The 19,022-nt window shown below is 44.0% G+C and overlaps 1 protein-coding gene across 1 annotated transcript in view; it reads right to left on the minus strand.

The window, feature by feature from the left end:
- LOC138569796 (patched domain-containing protein 3-like) overlaps nt 1–19,022 on the minus strand; it is a 231,028-nt gene that overhangs the window by 143,841 nt on the left and 68,165 nt on the right. The window contains exon 2 of the mRNA XM_069648113.1: nt 2,051–2,172. Within this exon, the coding sequence (XP_069504214.1) occupies nt 2,051–2,172 (122 nt within the window). The remainder of the gene's footprint in view (nt 1–2,050; nt 2,173–19,022) is intronic.

The following is a 19,022-nucleotide window of genomic DNA, read 5'->3' on the forward strand; positions in this document are numbered from 1 at the left end:
GTGGCAACAGTAAAGACAGACAAAAGTGATCACAGTTCATGGGTGTTTATTAAACTGTGTAACAGGTGAGAAAAATGCCTAATCTACACCTAAATCTAAGATGGGAGCAAGCTACGACCATCAAGTAATAATAAGGCAGTACTAGTGGTGTCTTGTCAAATAAAAAGGGCCTATGCTAAAAGAAATATTATTGCTAATCCTTACAACTAAATTACAAAGTAGCATGTGATAATGTTCACAAGAAAAGAAAGAAGTTTTCACCAAATGATAAATCAGGATGTTAGGGCTGGGGTCTCCCTTCCCCAGATTTGTAGCATGGGACAAGGCAAGACCGTTGAGCACAGTACACTCCTTGGCCTCGCCAGCACGAGGTTACAGTTCCCTACGATGCCAGGACCTTTTGGGCCAAGTCTCTTTCTTGCAAAGTCTCTTGCCTTAGAAGGCTGGCTGAACGAAAAACAATAAACAAAACAAAAGTTCCTTTGATAATCCTTCACATTGGGTGATTGCTCTTCACCCCTTTGAATCCCCCTCAGCTGGGCTATGATCCTTCTTGTAAAGTTAGGCTCCCTCAATCGGGTTCACTTTGGCCTTTCACTCAAAATTGTAGCATTCAAAGAATCTCAATGTCCTTTTGAACAACTATCTATTGTGGACATCCCTCAGCCGGGTTCACACTTGTCGTCACAATGTTCAAGGGTATATCCCTGTTTACCCTCAATTCACAGGCATCCCTCTGTCAGGTTCACATTTGCCAGTTAACAGTTCAATCAGTTTTCTCCAACGTGTCAAACACTTTCGAGTGTACGAAGGGTTTTGCTAAACCCCTGTAAAACCACTTTGACACTCCTCCCTGGTCTCTCCTAAGGCCTCTTGGTTCTCGTAGTTTCAACAAACAATACAACCCAAAAAGGCTTTAGTCAGAGTCCTTCGAATGAGCGCCCATGACGCCTGATCACTCTGCTTCGGAGCCTTCTACTCGGGTCTCTTTGAACTTCAGTTACACAAGTTCTTTGTTCATCAAGGTTACCACCTGCAACCTTGGGCTCAGCACAGTTCGGTTTTACTATCTGTCTTCTTCGGCTCATCGGCTGTGCTGAACTGTCAGAGTTTTCTTGTCTCTGGAGTCAAGGACGCCACCTCAGTGGCAAGTGCTTCCTCCCCCTTTGGCTATCAGCAAGGGGGAACCCCGTGTACCGTTGACACCTGTAACACCACATGACAGCTGGACTTCCCGGTCTTATGATTTCCCTCTCGGAGACTTTGTGGGTCTGAATCAAAAAGGGCAAGGGCAGTTCCCCCTTTGTCGTCTCTCCAGGTCTCACTGCCTTTCTCCTCCGTTTGAACTGCCAGTGCAGTGTAGCTGTTTCCTCGTGCGTTCAGCCTTGCTCAAAGCGTGCTCTCGTGCTCCACCTTTTATCCCTGTGGGGAAGGGAAAGGGCCGTCAGGTGTACGTAGTTATGGTCAATTGCCCGACTCTGCCTGACTCTTGTGTGGTGACATGTCAGGTAAACAACTCCGGTGTTAGTCTGTTGTCTTTCACGGTGTAGGAAAGTGATTGTGTCGGAAAACGGGGGTAGAGCTTCTAGGTATCCCACGGGGTAGGATGGGGAAAAGGGGCTAGAAGAAAGGGGGTACTGCGTCTTGCCGGTCGGTGTCCCACTACCACTCTGCGAAGACCCCATCCAGGTGATCCTCCCCCACTGGTCCACCCCCAGGAACTGGGTCCAATTGCGATGGTCGTGTCCTGGCCACCTGGATGACAGATTTCCGTGGACTAGCGGGTGAGACACCTTCAAGTTTCTCACAGAAGCAAAATGTCAAGATGCCCGGTGTAGGGCTCCGTACATTACTGCTTTAATAAATTCTTACCAAAAGTATTCCACGGTCACCATCATTATTACTCTGGTGCAAGCATAGCATTGAGTCATCTTCTCTCTTGCTTCTGCATACAATCTTGGCAAGTTATCTTCTTGCATGTATAACACAAGTCACAAACCTTACATGCATTAGTACATACATAGTGAAGTATTTGTTAACAAACACTTACCTTAAACAAGACAGGACTGAAAACAATGTGGTCAGAATATATGTGATGGAAAGCAAAGGAGGCATTTCCTCTAGGTGTCCTGCGATATCTTGTTGGTGGGATATTGAGGTGAAAAAGGACACCTGTCATAAACATGAAATATGTTACTATTATATTATTTCTACTTTGAAAGAACATACTCATGAACTAACAGAATTAGCCACCAGAACCACCAGATCATCCAACTCTCTATGCCTGGTAGTCCCTAGATTTGCCCTAAATAGAGCAGGAGGTGCCAGTTTCACCGTGATTACCGCCCAACTTTGGAACACACTACCAATTAACATTAAAACTATTGAGTCCTTTCTGATCCTTAGGAAACATGTTATCAGCTGGTTACTGAACAAAGAATAGCATTCACCTCCACTGTCCTACATGTTAACTCCCTAAGACCGTGACCATTGCCAATACTATACGTAAATTGCTGTACCATGTAATTTATGTAAATTGTTGTAATATGTAAATGTATATCTCATGCCTGTGACCACTTTCTTAAGCGCCCTTCTACCCACGGGTCCAGAGCGCTATACAAATAAATAAAACAAACAAACAATATGGGGAATTTCACAATCATAATCAGCTTAATCCTTTGCAATATATTTTTTTTGCAAAGGTGGATGCTAAATCACTGCTCTTTAGCTAAGGTAACACCTGTTTACATAGACATTTCCCCAAATTCTCCTACTATTAACCTTTGACTCATTGGACATATCTGGATGAAATTTTCCCACACAAAAACATTTGCTCCAGCTCATCCGAACTGGAAACCTTTTTGACAATTTGTTAAATGGTTTAAAAGTTACTGAGAAAAAAAAACAATGCTGTTTTCAGCCTTCTCACTTTCATTTTTCTAAAGAGAAAAAATTGCTCCTATTGAACACTCATGGGCCTCATTACGACCCTGGCGGAACGGGTTAAACGGCGCCGTAAAAGGCTGCGGCGCTGTTCAACCCGTTCCGCCACATTACGAGGTCCCCTCGCGGGACACGTTAAGCACGCCTGGGAAAACCAGGCGTGCATACCGGGTCCCGCGAGGGGAAGAGGGAGCAAACAACGGGCCATCTCGTAATGGCCCGTTGTTTACTCCCTCTCCCATTCCCATTCAGCCCTATCGGGGCTGAATGGGAATGGGGATGAACCGTGTCCGTGTCCTCGAGTGAGAAATTACCGGGCCATCCGAGCTCGGAATGGTCCGGTAAATCCTCATTCCGAGGACACGGACACAGAGGCGGTTTTGCCGGCAGCCATGCCGCCAATACCGGCATGGCTACCGGCATACCTCGTAATGAGGCCCCTAGTGTGAAAACTGCTAGATGGATTTGCATCAAATAAGAATCAAGTTGAGCACAAAGCGTCACAGATGCGTATTTTTATTCGTGCAAATATTTGACAGAGAAGGGGGGTTCCCCCTGCTTCCAAAAAACGTTTATATATCTCCCATTGTGCATTGCAGCAGAGACACCTCCAAAGAGAAATGATAAGCCACAATTTGTTTTTTTTTTGCTCGACGTGAACGATTCCTGTGGTAATCCTAAGGGAAGCCGAAAAAAAAGAGTGTTCAAAATTCAGTGGTCGAAGTGGGCGGGAGCGGTCGGGAGCGGTGCTCCGATACTTATTTTAATTAAGTTTTACCGTTCCTATATTTTTATTTTAAAAAGAAACCATTCCGGAACGGTTTCGTTTTAAAATAAAAGTGTAGGAAGAAGTTGAAACTTGCACTTTCAGTGCACTGCACAGGACGTTTCCTTAAAGAGCAGGCACATGTTTTTTTTGAGTTTTATTGTGCATGGGAGGGGGCGCGGCGATGGGGTGTTTGGTGAGCGGTGTAGGCCAGTAGGGAACATAGTTCCACTACTTCTTTTCTTACACTTCGACCACTGTCAAAATTACATTATATACTACATAGTATATGTGGATATATGTGGCAGCATTTGACACTGTAAGTCGCTTGTGATTATGGCAAAAACTTTGCAACTACGGTTGCGCAGAATGGCTGATTTCAATCTTGAGACTTCTCCATAAGAAGTAGTGTGCGAATAAGGCTAACAAGTAAGGGCCTGCTGTCTGTGGCTGTAGAGATCAACAGGGGTATCAGGCAAGGGTGTGTCCTGGCTCCCCTGTTGTTTAACCTATATCTGGCTGATCTCCTGGCATATTTGCTTTCCATATCTGGTTGTCCTGTTAAAATAGGTGACAATGTTATTACTAGTTTACTTTACGCAGACAACCTCATTTTGTTGGATCGCACTATACGTGGAGTAAAAAATAAGCTCACATCCCTCACAGAATATGCAAAAGATAACGGGCTGGTTATTAAAATGGCAAAAACTAAAATGAGGGTAGTCACTAGTAGGTAATTTAGTAAAGTAAGCCTTGCCAACGGTACCCAAGTTACTGAATATGTTGCAATCTATTTGTATTTAGGTATTTGTATTTTGGTATTTAGGTATGCCTCTCCAAGCAGATGGTGACAATAGACCACTTACTGCCCGTAAACAGAGTAAATCCAGGCAGCTTACATTTGCTATTAATAAGTTTCACATCACACTGCGGGCTACTCTATGGAAGGAATTATAAGGCTACACAAACAAGGCTTTGTCCCAGCACTACTATATGGACTATGTCCCAGCACTACTATATGGACTAGAAGCCTTGCATTGCCCAATTTATCATGGCTAGACATAGCTGAGGGCCTCTTCTGGAGGACGCTCCTGAGGCTGCCCCCATCAACACTAATGACTTACCTCTGTTTGGAGTTGGGCCTGGTGTCCTTATCTCTAGCCAAGGGCTAATCAGAAGAGGCATACTCTTCATCAAGACGAGAACTGATCCTAAGTGTCTGATTATGCACATTTTGGGCAATGAAACTGGGGCGAATCGGTCAGGCAACAGAAACGCGGACGATTTCAACAAATTTAAAGAGGCATGCTTTACTACAATTGATTGGCATCCTGATTTTACATTGGGCACAAGGTTTGAAACACTGAAAGTGTTGTTTAAGAATAAGTTAGAGCAAATGGACTGGATACAAAACTATATTCATTTAGCATCCCTGCATAACTTCAAAGAAACGAGCTGGGGGTAGATCTCCGTCTTCTGCTGGGGCCTCCCTCTGGAACAGCCTCCCTGCCACTCTAAAACTTGAGGAGAACCATCTCCGGTTCCGGAAGCACCTCAAGACCTTCCTCTTTTCTTCTGCCTTTGCTCCCCCTCTCCCATGCTGATCTGTTCTCTCTTGGTACCGTGCCCCTGGCCACCCTCTGTCCTCCGGGCCCAGGTACCTGCTCACCCTGCCACCCTCCCGCACTGCCTCCAGGCCACCCCTTACACTGGTTTCTGTATCTATACCCATACAGCCCCCCCTTTTCTTCCTGCACTTATCAGACCTATCCTGTCTGCTGCCTTAAACCTAGCACTTGCCAATTGCCGGCTGCTCTACCACTGTTTGTTGCCTTTATTATTTATTTATTATTATTTATCTGTTTCTCCTTTGCTTAGCACTTTCCACTTCTCCCCCCTTCCATGCACTTTTCCCCTCTCCATCTGCCATTCACTTGCGCGTTCTCTATGTCACTGGGCCTAGTAAAATCGTTTTTGTTCTCCCCTGTTCCCCTCCCTTGCCTTGTCGCGCTCTGATACACTTGTGTACAAGCGCGATAGAAATAAAACATCAATATCAATATGCCAATTCCCATACTTTCCTCCCATGTGTATTTTCTCCCTGAACCTCTTGCATTACCCCCTTTCAGTCTCCGGTTCATATGACACATTTTCTTTTTGAAGAGTAGCATTTGAAGTTACTGCAGGAATCTCACAAGATTTGTGCGGGATTCCCTCAATAAGGCAAATATGTTCTACCCTAAGCAGTCTCTCCAGCCCAGCCCTGACTCCACCAGTGCCCAGTTGGTCCTCTTACCCCCTACCCACCTGTATCTTGACATCAATCCACCCCATTTGCCCCCTCAAAATGTAATGTGTATTATTATGTATTTGTTTTGATTCATTAAGAACCTTTACAAACTTGGCTGTGCTAGATGTGTATGCTTGAATCTAATGTTGGAACATCCAGGCACGTCCTGACTGCTTGCCCAGAGTGGGTGCTCCTCTATATGACTATGCGGAGTCAGCTGAGTCTTGAGAGTCTTCCCTGATTTCCCTGTTTTTCTGCTCCCTGAGGAACTCTTTCATTGCTACTGCCTGGAGGCGGAGCGTACTGCTACCTACACCATAAGACCCAAGACTCTCCGCGGAGTGGACGCAGACTCAGCTGAGTCTTGAGAGTCTTTGGAGGTGTGGTGGTTTGGCTAGCAATAATGGGTTATCCTGAGCCCCTGCCGGGTCCAAAAGGGCGATGACGTGGGTTACAACACCCGTTGACCCGATTGCGGCTGCGCCGGGGGCGACTGAAGCTGTGCTCAGATTCTCCACAAAATTCGATAAAAGCGGCACTTATGGTTGAACAGTCGGTGCCTCTTGCCGCGCTTCTACCCTCTCAAAACACTTTCCATGTTGGAACCACGCAGTTTTCGCACTGCGTTTCACCCAATGGTTCCATCTCATCCAATGGTTCCGTTTCGGCACGTCTTTACTCCCTCAGAATACTATGAACATTATGAACATTGGAATCATGCAGTCCCCACCCGGTGTCTCACCTCGTGGTTCTGTTGCAGCACTCAACGCCGTGCCTATACTCCTTCAGAGCACCGCATTTGTTGGAGCTGCGCAGCCCCCACCCCACGAAACATCCAGCGCCTCTGCGGTGGTGATGTCCCCCGGGGTAGCTCACGGAGCACTCACGGGCTGTGGGCTGTCGGTCCTGCTGTGGTTGTTGTTGGAGGGGTGCCGGATGGGGGCGGTGTTGGGGCCTCTGGCGGGGGTGCTCCAGGGAGCGGCCTGCATCCGGTGGGCAACATTCAGAATCCTTATTTCTCTGCATCAGACATGCCATCAGATATGCCAGAAGAGTTAACATCTCCCAATTCAGAGGTGATATTTAACTCCATACAGGGCAGGGCGTTTAAACACGGGACATACTTCAAGTTTCCTGACAATGCTCTGTTAATCCCTGGTCATGAGCAGAAAGTTTACCCACAAGCATCTCACATTGAGGTTCTCAATGAATGCGAACCTATCGGACATAAAAACACTGTGCCAAATGTCAGCCCTTTGCGCATGGAGTTAATAAGGTCCAAAATTAGGGACTCTGTACAAGATGCTCCATCCGCAAACACTGTGCATGTTGATTATTGTAGTAAGATCTGTGAGGAATGCTTTATAAGTGGACTGACTTTGGGGTTGGTTCAAACGCCCGTCTACACAAGTGCAGACCAAATAACACCTGAGGTATGGCAGTGTATTGATGCAACCTCTGCCCCAGAACTCAATGAACTGCCTCAGAATTCTGCTAGTGGAACGACAAGGAACGACAAGTTTAAATTCACTCGAGGTAGTGAATAAACTTCTACAGGACCTAACGAAAATGTATTTGGCTCGAGTTGCACTAAAATCAGATGAGCCAACGATAGAACGTAGTAGTAAGGTACTACCAGAACATGGTACGGTTCTATCAAAAATAAAGAATTCAAATGACATTATAGGACGATCTGCTCCTTCTAAGCGTAGAATAAGGATAGAAGACAGTGATTCCACAGGCATCATCTGTTCACAATTAAGAGCACAGAAGAAACAAAACATAACATTGCCTACACAAAGTATTGAAGGCTTGGTCCAGAAATCTACAACTCCAATGACGAGCAAGACTGGATCATCTATTGAAAAAGAGTCTAGGTCAGATGACTCCTCTACAGACTCATCGTTCATAGAACGAGAGTATCCAAAAATTCAAAGACTACAGCACTGAATCAGGACGAGAATACTGGAAGGACCTGTAAACCAGGAAGAACTTCTCGCAAAAATGATGTGAGACTTGCAACCAATCCTAATATCCACAATGACTCTGACTTTGAGCCCGTTCATTAAGCTGTATGAGCAAGTGAAGGACAGTTTCAATTATCTAACCACATAAGTCGCCTTGATGAACTCCAAAGTGGTCAATTTGGAATTTGATAGCAACTTAGTTAAGCAAATGTTTTATGAATCAACAAATAAAATTGACTGTTCTTTGGCGACCTCAGTAGACCAAAAGCAAATGAATAGCGATGACAAAAAGCTTCTGGCTGGGGTGGCCAAAGAAGCTCTTAGCTTATTAAGGCATAAAAAACATCCCGCATATGATGGATACAGTCTTCAACCAGAACATCTCAAGCTTTGCACGAAAGTGAGACCGGTGGATCTCGATCAGTAGTCAAGGAATCAAATAAAGAAGCAGCCAACAAAGAAGCACCAAATGCCTTTAGAGGTTCTGACTGGAATCGATCAAACAGGACATAACTTAATTTCAGGACAAATAACATTGGATGCAACAGGCTCAATAGAAGCGCCACTAATAACTAATGCAGAGAATGAAAAAGATGCTTGCGAAGCTAGTCTAACTCCATCTACTCCCCTGAATGGCGATAAAAATCTTGTCGGGGAAAGATCCTCGAGAAAAAGCACCTGCACCGATTGCTGAAATTACATCTTTTGCCATAGCAGTGGAAAGTGCACAAAACATGGAAAATAACGCAAATGGTGATTTTCAATTGCCTTCGACTTCTGCTGATCTTCTATGAGTCCTGTGCTACCTCCAGATTCAGTCATAAACACTCTGGAAGAAGTGTTCTCGATCTTTAAAGCGCCACAAAAAGAAGTTGGCAAATCAGCTCAACCAAAACCACCACTAAGTAAAAGACCTAAAAATCGAAAAGGGAATAGACCTCTTACAGCTAACAACTCGAGAAAATTCCTCAGAAACATAAAAGATGTAAGCTTTACTATTAACTCAAATGCAGTGTGTAAACAGGCAACCCCTGCGGCTCCTCAACATTTGAAGTCGAGTCAAGTGTATTAAGATGGAACAAAAGACACCCATGCATCCAATATTAAAATTCCAACTGATCTCCTGGACCTATCTGTCTACGAGGACTTTGATTTGGATGAACTTGAACAAGATCAAGAACCAAAAGGTGTCGATGGCGCCTTGGGAGAAACTATTGAGCCTTCTGCGTTCGCACAGCTCATAAAGAATAAACTGGCAAGAGTATGCACGATAGTGCCATCCATCAGCTCCGAACCGATAACGTTAGAAAGTCCACAGAGCCCGCCATTTGTGACGCTCTTCCAAAAATGGGACAAACTCACTGCGTCCCATGGTAATGAGGATCAAGAGCTTCTCTCAACAAACGCAGGCCCCAAGTCAGGCCTAGAGAAGGAAAAAGGGCAAACCACCAACAAAAATTGTTGAGGACAGAGTTAGAAACGTCAACAAGAATGGCAATTCACAGACGCAATAAAGACCATAAGACAACATCTGTGAAAAGAAATTATGAGAGACAAAACGTCAAGAACCATCTAAGTGCGAAGTGCTTCCTACGCCTGGAACGCATAGAGGACATTGAAGATGATCTGTCACTGAATCGGAATAATGTCCTATACTGTTGCATTATGTGCCAAGCATGCGTATGATCAACACTAACGACATAAAAATAGTCGAATTGTTTAAGGAAAATCAAAATGACGCAGTAAAACTTCATATTGACTCTCGAATAATTTGTAATATCATATTAGATGCAGCCCTACCTTAATCTTTGATGGGTGTTGATATTACAGAGCCTCAACCATCTCAGAATCCTGAAGGTAAACAACCAACATCTGATACTGACCTCAAAATGGACAGAAAATTAAATCGATGTCTTACATAGAAGGACACAAGAAAGACCCAGCCAGAAATTAATGTGAATAATCATTAAATACCTATTGCTAAAAACATGTCACAGCGACAAGAAGAACCAAGTCTCCTGCAAGCATTGGAAACCAGACAACCCATTAAAATAACTTTTGCTCATAAAGGTTCCATATCTGGAGGAGATGCTACTATGCCCTGCACAATTCAATCCTGTAGTGATGTCACAGATTGGAGATGGATCTCGTCAGCCTTAGCTGGTCAATCTCGTAGCTAATGCCGCGATTCAGGTTCATCCAAGGAATGCATCATTGGATGTTGGAATACCCGCGGTTTTGCTCACCTGTTTCAATCCACCTGGCTGGGAAATTTGAATATAGCGTGTTTGCAGGAAACCTGGTTGAATGCCCCACAGTAGATGGCTATGAAGTCGCCCTAAATCCAACAATTAAAAAGAAAATGAGACGTCCATCGGCTGGCCTTTTGACATTCGTACAAAGGAAGTCTGGTCATAAAATTCTGCAAGTGCTTAACATCTCACCTTACATCCAGAAAGTAGTAGTGGTCTTAGATGGGCGCGTCGAAAATGTACAAGACTGCTTATACATCTTTAACGTCTACTGGCAACACAGCTCTAGTGACTCAGCTGTCTTCATTGATCAAATTACGCATTCTATAGATCAACTTTACGAGCAGGAAGCGGCTCCGAAAATTCTAATTTGTGGAGACTTCAATATCAACTGCTTAGAGCCAACAAATAAAACAGGCCCCAGAAATGCAGAAAGTGCATCCAAAGCTGTACAATGGTGTGCCAAAATGGATCTGAGAAATTTACATCTTCTTAACGGCAATACCCCAGGTGATATACCAGCAAAACCAACCTGGAAGAGACTGAATCAAGAATCAATACTGGACTATTACTTTGCCTCAGAAGCTCTTCAAATCCATGTTAAAGAACTTCATGTAGTGCCTAAAATCGAAAGCGACCACAATTGAGTACTATTGAGCATCCACTGCCTGCAGAATGGGCAGTCACTATCATGGGAACACGACATAGCAGTTGAACCAAGCCGCATTAGACTTACATTAAAAGAACAAAATGTGAGATCGCTCAATAACGCCTATCAGGAAGAACATGGCCTTGTGGAATACCGACATCTTCTAACTATCTTTTCTGAAACACAAGGTGTGAGGAAACAGACATTCATTAACAAGCACGCCTTTGATCTTGACATCATGAAACAAAAAAGGCATTTGAGAAGCAAAATTAGAGCATATGAGAAACCGTATACTGCTGAGGACTTGGTGAACATCAAAAAGTCTAAACAGTCATATTGGCTCAAGTCACATCGAGCAATTATGCTCCAACAGGATGCACAACTGATGCTTGCAAAAATGCAAAACAAAAACACCGTCAATTTTGGACTCTAATTAATGAGCAAGAGAGCTCCCAGACCGCACTCCAAACAAACATGTTGACTGAAACCGATTGGATAAGCCATTCCGAACATCTTTATAAAAAGAAAGGACACTTCCTTGACCCGGTACTGCCAGATCTGGCTAGGTGGGATCTGCAATTTGAACATCCTGATATTCTCAAAACCATCAACAGAATAAGTACATTGCGTGCACCAGGCCGGGATGGGCTGCCCGACTTTATATTGAAAGAAAATCCGGAAGCCTGGACCAACTTCTGTTACATTTTATTTGAAGACATCACAAGTGCGTGTGCAACACCGACATCCTGTAAAAGTGCAATAATTATACCAATATTTAAGACGGGCAACAGAGCAAATCCAACAGACTACCGCCCTATTGCACTACTGGATGTCCTGAGTAAGATCTACACCACGCTAATACAACGCAAGCGTCTAGCTTGGTCTATCGCTAGTAAGCACATAGACCAGGGTTCGTTAAAGGACTGGGGTGCAGCTTAAAACTCCTAATGGTCAACATATTGAAGGTGGATGCAATAAGAACTAGCAATAAGATCTACCTAGCCATAATCGATCTATCTCACGCATTTGACAGCATAGATCGTGAGAGATTATGGTCAAAGATGATTAATTGGAATTGCCCTCCAAGCTTACTGTTGGCAATAAAGGATTTGCACACGAACACTGTGATAAGAATTAGATTGGATCGCTCCGGAAAACTATCTGCGCCCATTAAAACCCAATGTGGAGTCAAACAAGGATGTCCCTTGGCTGCGATCATTTTCAATTTATTTATCTCCGACATTGATCAAGCCATTGGAAGCCCTAGATCGTTCTCACCAAAAATAAATTGAGTGCCTATAAGCCATCTCCTGTATGCAGATGACTTGATATTATTAGATTTAACACCAATCGGCCTCCAAAGAAAATTGAACACACTAGTCAGTATGTAAGAACCAATAGATTGAACATCAACACCTCAAAATCGGAAATACTCGTTCTTGAAAATCTAAGTGGCCAAAAGAAAAAACTTCACCAAACTTTCGCTGGCAAATGGATAAAACCTTACCGAACATTACAACGAATGTGTGTTATTTGGGTATGCAAATTAATTCGAACATCAATGACTCCCCGTGGGTCGAAACAATGAAAAAGAAATGCCACATTCTGGCAGTTCAAGCTGCTGTTTTAAATCGGAAATATGAGAAATACTCCCTGCTACCAGCTTTGACCTTTTATAAACAAAAAGCGGTTCTGCATTAATCTTTGGTGCAGAATGTGCATTGGGCTGTCCAGAAGAGCTATGGAGCTCTCTTGAGAACATCTTCTGGTCCAGAGTTTTGAGTTTACCCAAGGGTACTCCTACTGCTTGTATCCGACACGAACTTAGCTTAACATCCATCAAAGCCAGAGTGTGTTGGAACATGCTCTCCCTATACAGGAAAATTACGTTGACGGAATCTCCAATACAGTTTAAGATCTTGCAATCAACTAGTCACGGTAATGAGAACTCAGTCTTTGTTCTATGGATGAAACGATGCATTGACAAAATGTTACATCTCGACATCAAGTTCGAGACACTACAAACAAATCCAGACCTTGCAACAAAAAAAAAATGATGGAGACGTGCTTGGTGTTCAACCTGTGACCAAAAAAGAAACCATCGTATAATGAAATGTGTCCCACATGAGAAAAGGGCCCTTAACGAAATTCCAAACTTCTTGGAATTATTTCCGGATTTAAATCGAAGAAAATTGTATATGCAATTTCGTTTAAACCTGTTCAAAACAAAAGAAAAAATAAATATATGGGCAGGTAGTAACAATGTGAGTGACCAATGCAGACTTTGCAAAGCCAATGAGAAAACCTTAAAACATTTAACGTTGTTCTGCCCTTCGCTCAGACAAGAAAGAACAAAACATTTGGGAAGATTCATTGAAAAACGACCAACATTAACCGCTCTAGATTGGTGGCAGAGAATGTTCGATGAGACTGACAGGGCATTGATGATTACATTGACCTTCTTTCTTGAAGAAATACTGTTACGTTTTCATTCTTTAAATGAGGAATTGTAAAAGATTATGTTTTTTCTTTTTTCTTGTTTTTTAATTGCCACACACCAGAACGGTTTGTGTGGCTCAAAGAAGTACACATCTTTGTTTTATTTTTAGTTTTTATTTTTAGCTTTTAATTTTTCTTTTTTCTCTTCTTCCTCATTTATAGTCTTGCTTGCTCGGTCTCTTTAGAACATTATGTTGATTTGAAAAGTTTCTTTGCATTGATGTTGATATAAATCTGTATGAATGAGTTGTATTTTAAAGGTTTGTAATAAACCATATAAAATAAAATTAAAAATTAAAAAAATATGACTGCTAGCGCAGTTTGTGGGGCACTACGATGCAATCAAGTCCAATTAATTCTGTGCCTATTGCCTGAATACAGACTCGGAGGGGGTTCATTTGACACCATTTAGAATCTGGAGTACACTGTGGGGTATTTTGAGGGTCTGACCATAGTCACGTGTAAGCTGTACACTGTACACTGTACACTGTATGCCGACACTGACTACATAGACCACTGATCACTAATGTCTGATGTTAATTGTTCTATTATGTGATGTGGTCAGAAAAGGTGAGTAAGTTTTAAATGTTTCTTAAATGTCACATGTTTTTAAATGTATATATATATATATATATATATATATATATATATATATATATATATGTCTTAATGTTAAACGCTGTGAATGCTAAATGTGCTTTTAAAAAATCGTTTTTAAACGTTTGCATGAATTTTTCAGTCAATTATGAATTATGTCTGTTTAAAGTTTGTAAAGGTTCTTAAGTAAATCAAAAAAAATACATAATAATACAAATTACATTTTGAGGTTGCAAATGGGGTGGATTAATGTCAAGCTATTTGACTTATGGGGGGAATCCCGCACAAATCTTGTGAGATTCCTGCAGTAACTTCAAATGCTACTCTTCAAAAAAACAAATGTGTCATATGAACCAGAGAGTGAAAGGGGGTAATGCAAGAGGTTCAGGGAGAAAATACACATGGGAGGGAAGTGTGGGAATCGGCATATTGATGTTGATATTTTATTTCCATTGCTCTCGTACACAAGTGTTTCAGAGTGCGACAAGGCAAGGGAGGAGAACAGGGGAGAACAAAAAACGATCTTACTAGGCCCAGTGACATTGAGAATGCGCAAGAGCATGGGAGAGGGGGAGGGAAAAAGTGCATGGAAGGGGGGAGAAGTGGAAAGTGCGAAGCAAAGGAGAAACAGATAAATAATAAAAATAAAAAATAAAGGCAACAAACAGTGGTAGTGCAGTCGGCAATTGGCAAGTGCTAGGTTTAAGGCAGCAGACAGAGTAGGTCTGATAAGTGCAGGAAGAAAAGGGGGGGCTGTATGGGTACAGATACAGACCCCAGTGCAAGGGGTGGCCGGCTGCAGTGCGGGAGGGTGGCAGGGTGAGCAGGTACCTGGGCCCGGAGGACAGAGGTTGGCTAGGTGCACGGTGCCAAGAGAGAACAGATCAGCAGGGGAGAGCGGGAGCGAAGGCAGAAGAAAAGAGGAAGGTCTTGAGGTGCTTCCGGAACTGCAGATGGTTCTCCTCAAGTTTTAGAGTGGCAGGGAGGCTGTTCCAGAGGAAGGCCCCAGCCAAAGACAGAGATCTAGCCCCAGCTCGTTTAATTGAAAAACGACTGAACCTGAAGGAGTTAGAGGTAGAGGAGCAAAGAGCTTGAGAGGGGAATTATTTGCAGAGGAATTGCTGAAGGTATTTTGGACCCAGGCCCCAGAAAGGCTTGTGGACAATGCAGATGGTTTTGAATTTAATCCTTGCATCCACTGGGAGCCAATTGAGGGATTTCAGAGCTGGAGACATACGATCCCAGGGCCTGAGGCCAAGGACAAGTCTTGCAGTCCTGTTCTAGATTAGTTGCAGAAGGCGGCGAGTAGAGGCAGGTAGATTTAGAAAGAGGCTGTTACAATAGTCCAACCTAGAGAGAACCAGAGCTTGGGAGACCATGAGCTTCTGGGGTAAGGAGAGGAAAGGCAGAGTACCTCTGAGGGGGTGCAGTAGGAAGTTTGACTTTTTGGAGACATCAGAGATGTCGGCGGAGAAGGAAAGTGTGGAGTCAAAGATGACCCCAAGGTTCTTAGCCTTCTTAGGAGGAGGGCTAATGGGGGCCGGCCAGAGAGTGAGGGGAAAGGATGGTGAAGGTGTGCCGATGAGGAGGATCTCCTTCTTGCTGGCATTCAGACAAAGATCATTGGCGGCACACCAATCATGAATGGCAGTTAGGCAATCGTAGATGAGAGAGGCAGAGGAGGTGGCCGAGGGCAGCCTGAAAATGAGTTGAGTGTAGCCAGCGTAGCACTGGAAATATTAGCAGAAAATGGCAATGCAGTGGGCGAGAGTTGCCAGGTATTGGTTGAAAAGCCAGGACAAGAGGTTAGACCCCTGGGTAACACCACAGGTAGACAGGAAGATAGATGATAGGAAGGACCCAAGTTGAACCTGGGAGGGTCGATCAGAGAGGAAAGAGGTCAGCCAGGCCAGAGCCTGATCAGTGATACCCAGGTTATCACAGAGACGGTTGAGCAGGGTGGTATGGTTGACCGTATCGAAGGCAGAAGAGAGATCGAGGAGGATGAGGACAGAGGGAATGTTAGAGTCAAGGTTGGAGAGCAGATCTTCACTGATGTTCAGGAGAGCAGTTTCGTGCTTCTGGCAGGTCTGAAGCCAGACTGGTGGCCATGGAGACAGCCAACAGAATTGGAATGAAGGTTAAGATGAGAGAGGGCCAACTTTTCCAGGAGTTTGCCCAGAAAGGGAGTAATGGAAATTGGGCGATAGCTAGCTGGACAAGAATGATCAGCTGTGGGGTTCTTAAGAAGAGGATGCACAAGGGAGTGCTTCAGAGGGGAGGGGAGGGGAAGGATCCTAAGGCAAAGGAGTGGTTGCAAAAATCAGCAAGGGCGGAGCGAGGGTGTCAATGTGGTCCTTGATGGTTTTAGAGGAACATGGATGAACCTGTTTTGATGAGGCTTTCATAGATCAGACTTGTCTAGCGACCTTGTCAGGGGAGAAAAGAGGAAAGTACGAGAAGGATAGTGGGGGGGTGGCTAAAGGAGGGTCAGCAAGCACAAATGGAGAGGGGAGAGGTGTGGGAGTGGAGAGGCTGGACAGGATGTTCTGGGTTTTTGAGATAAGGTGAGAGGAAAGGGCATTGCAAATAGCCTAGGAGGCAACAGGCGGGGTAGAGACTACAGCAGGGTTGGCCAGCTCCTTGCAGATTTTAAAGAGTGTGGCCGAGTTGTTAGATGCCACGATACTATATAGCATACTTTGCATTACCTTGGGAATGGTTGCCAGGAATGAAATTCGCGTGAATAGAGGAAAGTATAGATTTAGCCATGCATTGCTAGTGCTATACATTATCTAGGGAATAAAATGAGGGGGTGGGAAGAAGGAATAACCAATAGCTGATCGACCTCTGGGATTTGATCTTTTTATGTATAGCTTTTATTTAACAACAGTTCAAATATGCCACAATATCAAACAAGAAGCAAAACGGAAGTATAATATAGGTACCATATAATCAATCAAAGCGACGGCACGGAATGCTGCAGAACCACAATAAGAAAACATTGTGAAGAATCCAATAAGCACATTCAACTATAATGAGATCCTACAACAATATAACTAGTAACAAAAAGATACACATTTTTTTTTAAAGAAATAAATTAAAGACACGCATAAATAAAGTGTGCAAAAACACATAAACACAAAGCACACTAACCACCATGCAAAAGCTACCCATATAGATAATTAAAGGATGACCAAACCTCATCATACACAGGGCTGGTCTTTGTGTCTGGCAGTGCAGGCGGCTGCCTGACGTGTGAGCCTATAGAGAGGCGCCGGCAAGCACATACAACTTCAAATAGACAGTGTCTGCAGTGCATTTCATTTCGGTGCTCCTGCAAAGACAGGCCGCACCACGTTGATTTTAATGTATTGCTAGCAGTGCACTGAACATTCTCAGCTCAGGGCAACAATAGCAACAGTGTTTCTTTCACTTCCCCGGGCGGGTGGCGCCAGCCAGCCAGACCCCAGGCCTGACCGCACATGCCCTCCTTCAGCATATGCCCTGACAGTCACACAGGGGTTAATTGATTGGGAGCAGCCAGCCTGCCTTGCTGTGACCCTTTGTTAGTTGGTGTGAAAATTGCTGGAGGAATCATCAAGGGAGGCCCAGCCTGCCAGGCAGGATGTAGGTAGTCAGGTGCCCAGGCCAGCCAGGAGGAGCCCGAGCCCAGAGAAGCCACCTTGTTGTGCCAGCTGCCGTGCCATTGCCAAGATTAAACAGTGTTGTTGGTAAGTAACTGTAACTCTATAAGAGTGTAAAACCAAATGTATAAATAATCCAGCAAGGCATTATCGACCGTTACCTTGATGAGGTGGTTGTCATGCTATTTTTTGAAGTATAATAATTAATGTTCGAAGGTGCATGTGGTGTGTTGCATGGTTTATGACTCTAAGATCAAGGGATCTGCATCTGCGAGATGATAACTTGATGGGTTAAGGCACCTGCTGAAGAGATGTGTGTGTGTGCGTCACGTGCGCAATTTGAAGTTTATAGGTTACAAATAATCCCTGCAGCAGCTGCCCTTTTCAGCTTTCGCGGTCCAAGTCAAGAGGCAAACGTGCCCCCCCAAACCCTGATAATGGCGACGTGGGCATGCCGCAAGCAGCTACCAGTGGGGGGCAAGTAACTGTCGTGTTTGAGCTTGGGATTGGTGCACAGGTCTGAGGGCAGCGCCGTGGGGTGCTAGGGTGGGCATTATTGTGTTGGCGGGGGTTGGTAGAAGATGCTTTTGTTTGCCCATCTAATCAAAACCAGCGAAAGGGCATTGTTTGTGATGTTCCGTCACGATTGTGCATCTCTCTGGCCTTTTGCCGGCATGTAAGTTTCCTCCCCGCAATGCATCAGGCAATATGTTAAACAACACACTATGTTTATGTTCCTACCAATCAACCGTAGTCATCTTCAGGCTTCTAATTCATCCTGAGTTTTAGTTTACGCATAACAGACAAAGGGAGAAACTCAAATTTCACTTCAGAATCGTAAGACTGCAGAGCCTGATCAATGGAGTTTACTTACGGATATTGAGTAAGAACACAGCATGCTAATACAGAAACGGCAAAATGAAATTGCAAACAGGTACGTTTAGTAAATGGATAGCATAGCAACTAGTGAAAATGAAACTCAATCCAGAACGACCTGCAGAGTGCACTTTGGTCATAGGTGAAAAGCATGCTAGGTGGAAATAGCTGAGTTGATTAAGCTCATGCGACCCACAGCAACCTTCACATCAGTGGGCTCAATCAGGCTTGTACTTGTGTGCAGGGCAAAGCCAGAAGTGCAGGCTCAACATGCTAGTGGGGCTATGTTTTTTGGTCAAAGTGGGCCAGGTTGATGAGTTACTTCGCTCTGCAGCTAGAGGGTTCGACCAGTGTTATGTATCAAATATACTTTAAAATACACAATGTGCAACACTACAAAAGTCTCTCAAAAAAGGATCAAAATGACTTTATTGATTAGGGGAAACATTTTCATTGTGGTCCAAACCAATGCTCCAGTCTGATCCTGGGTTTAATCCTTTGTAGGAGAGCTCAGCATTTTCTCGTGTTGAGATCCT

Source organism: Ambystoma mexicanum, chromosome 2q, assembly GCF_040938575.1.
Source record: "Ambystoma mexicanum isolate Mex_15411 chromosome 2q, UKY_AmexF1_1, whole genome shotgun sequence".
Taxonomy (NCBI): domain Eukaryota; kingdom Metazoa; phylum Chordata; class Amphibia; order Caudata; family Ambystomatidae; genus Ambystoma; species Ambystoma mexicanum.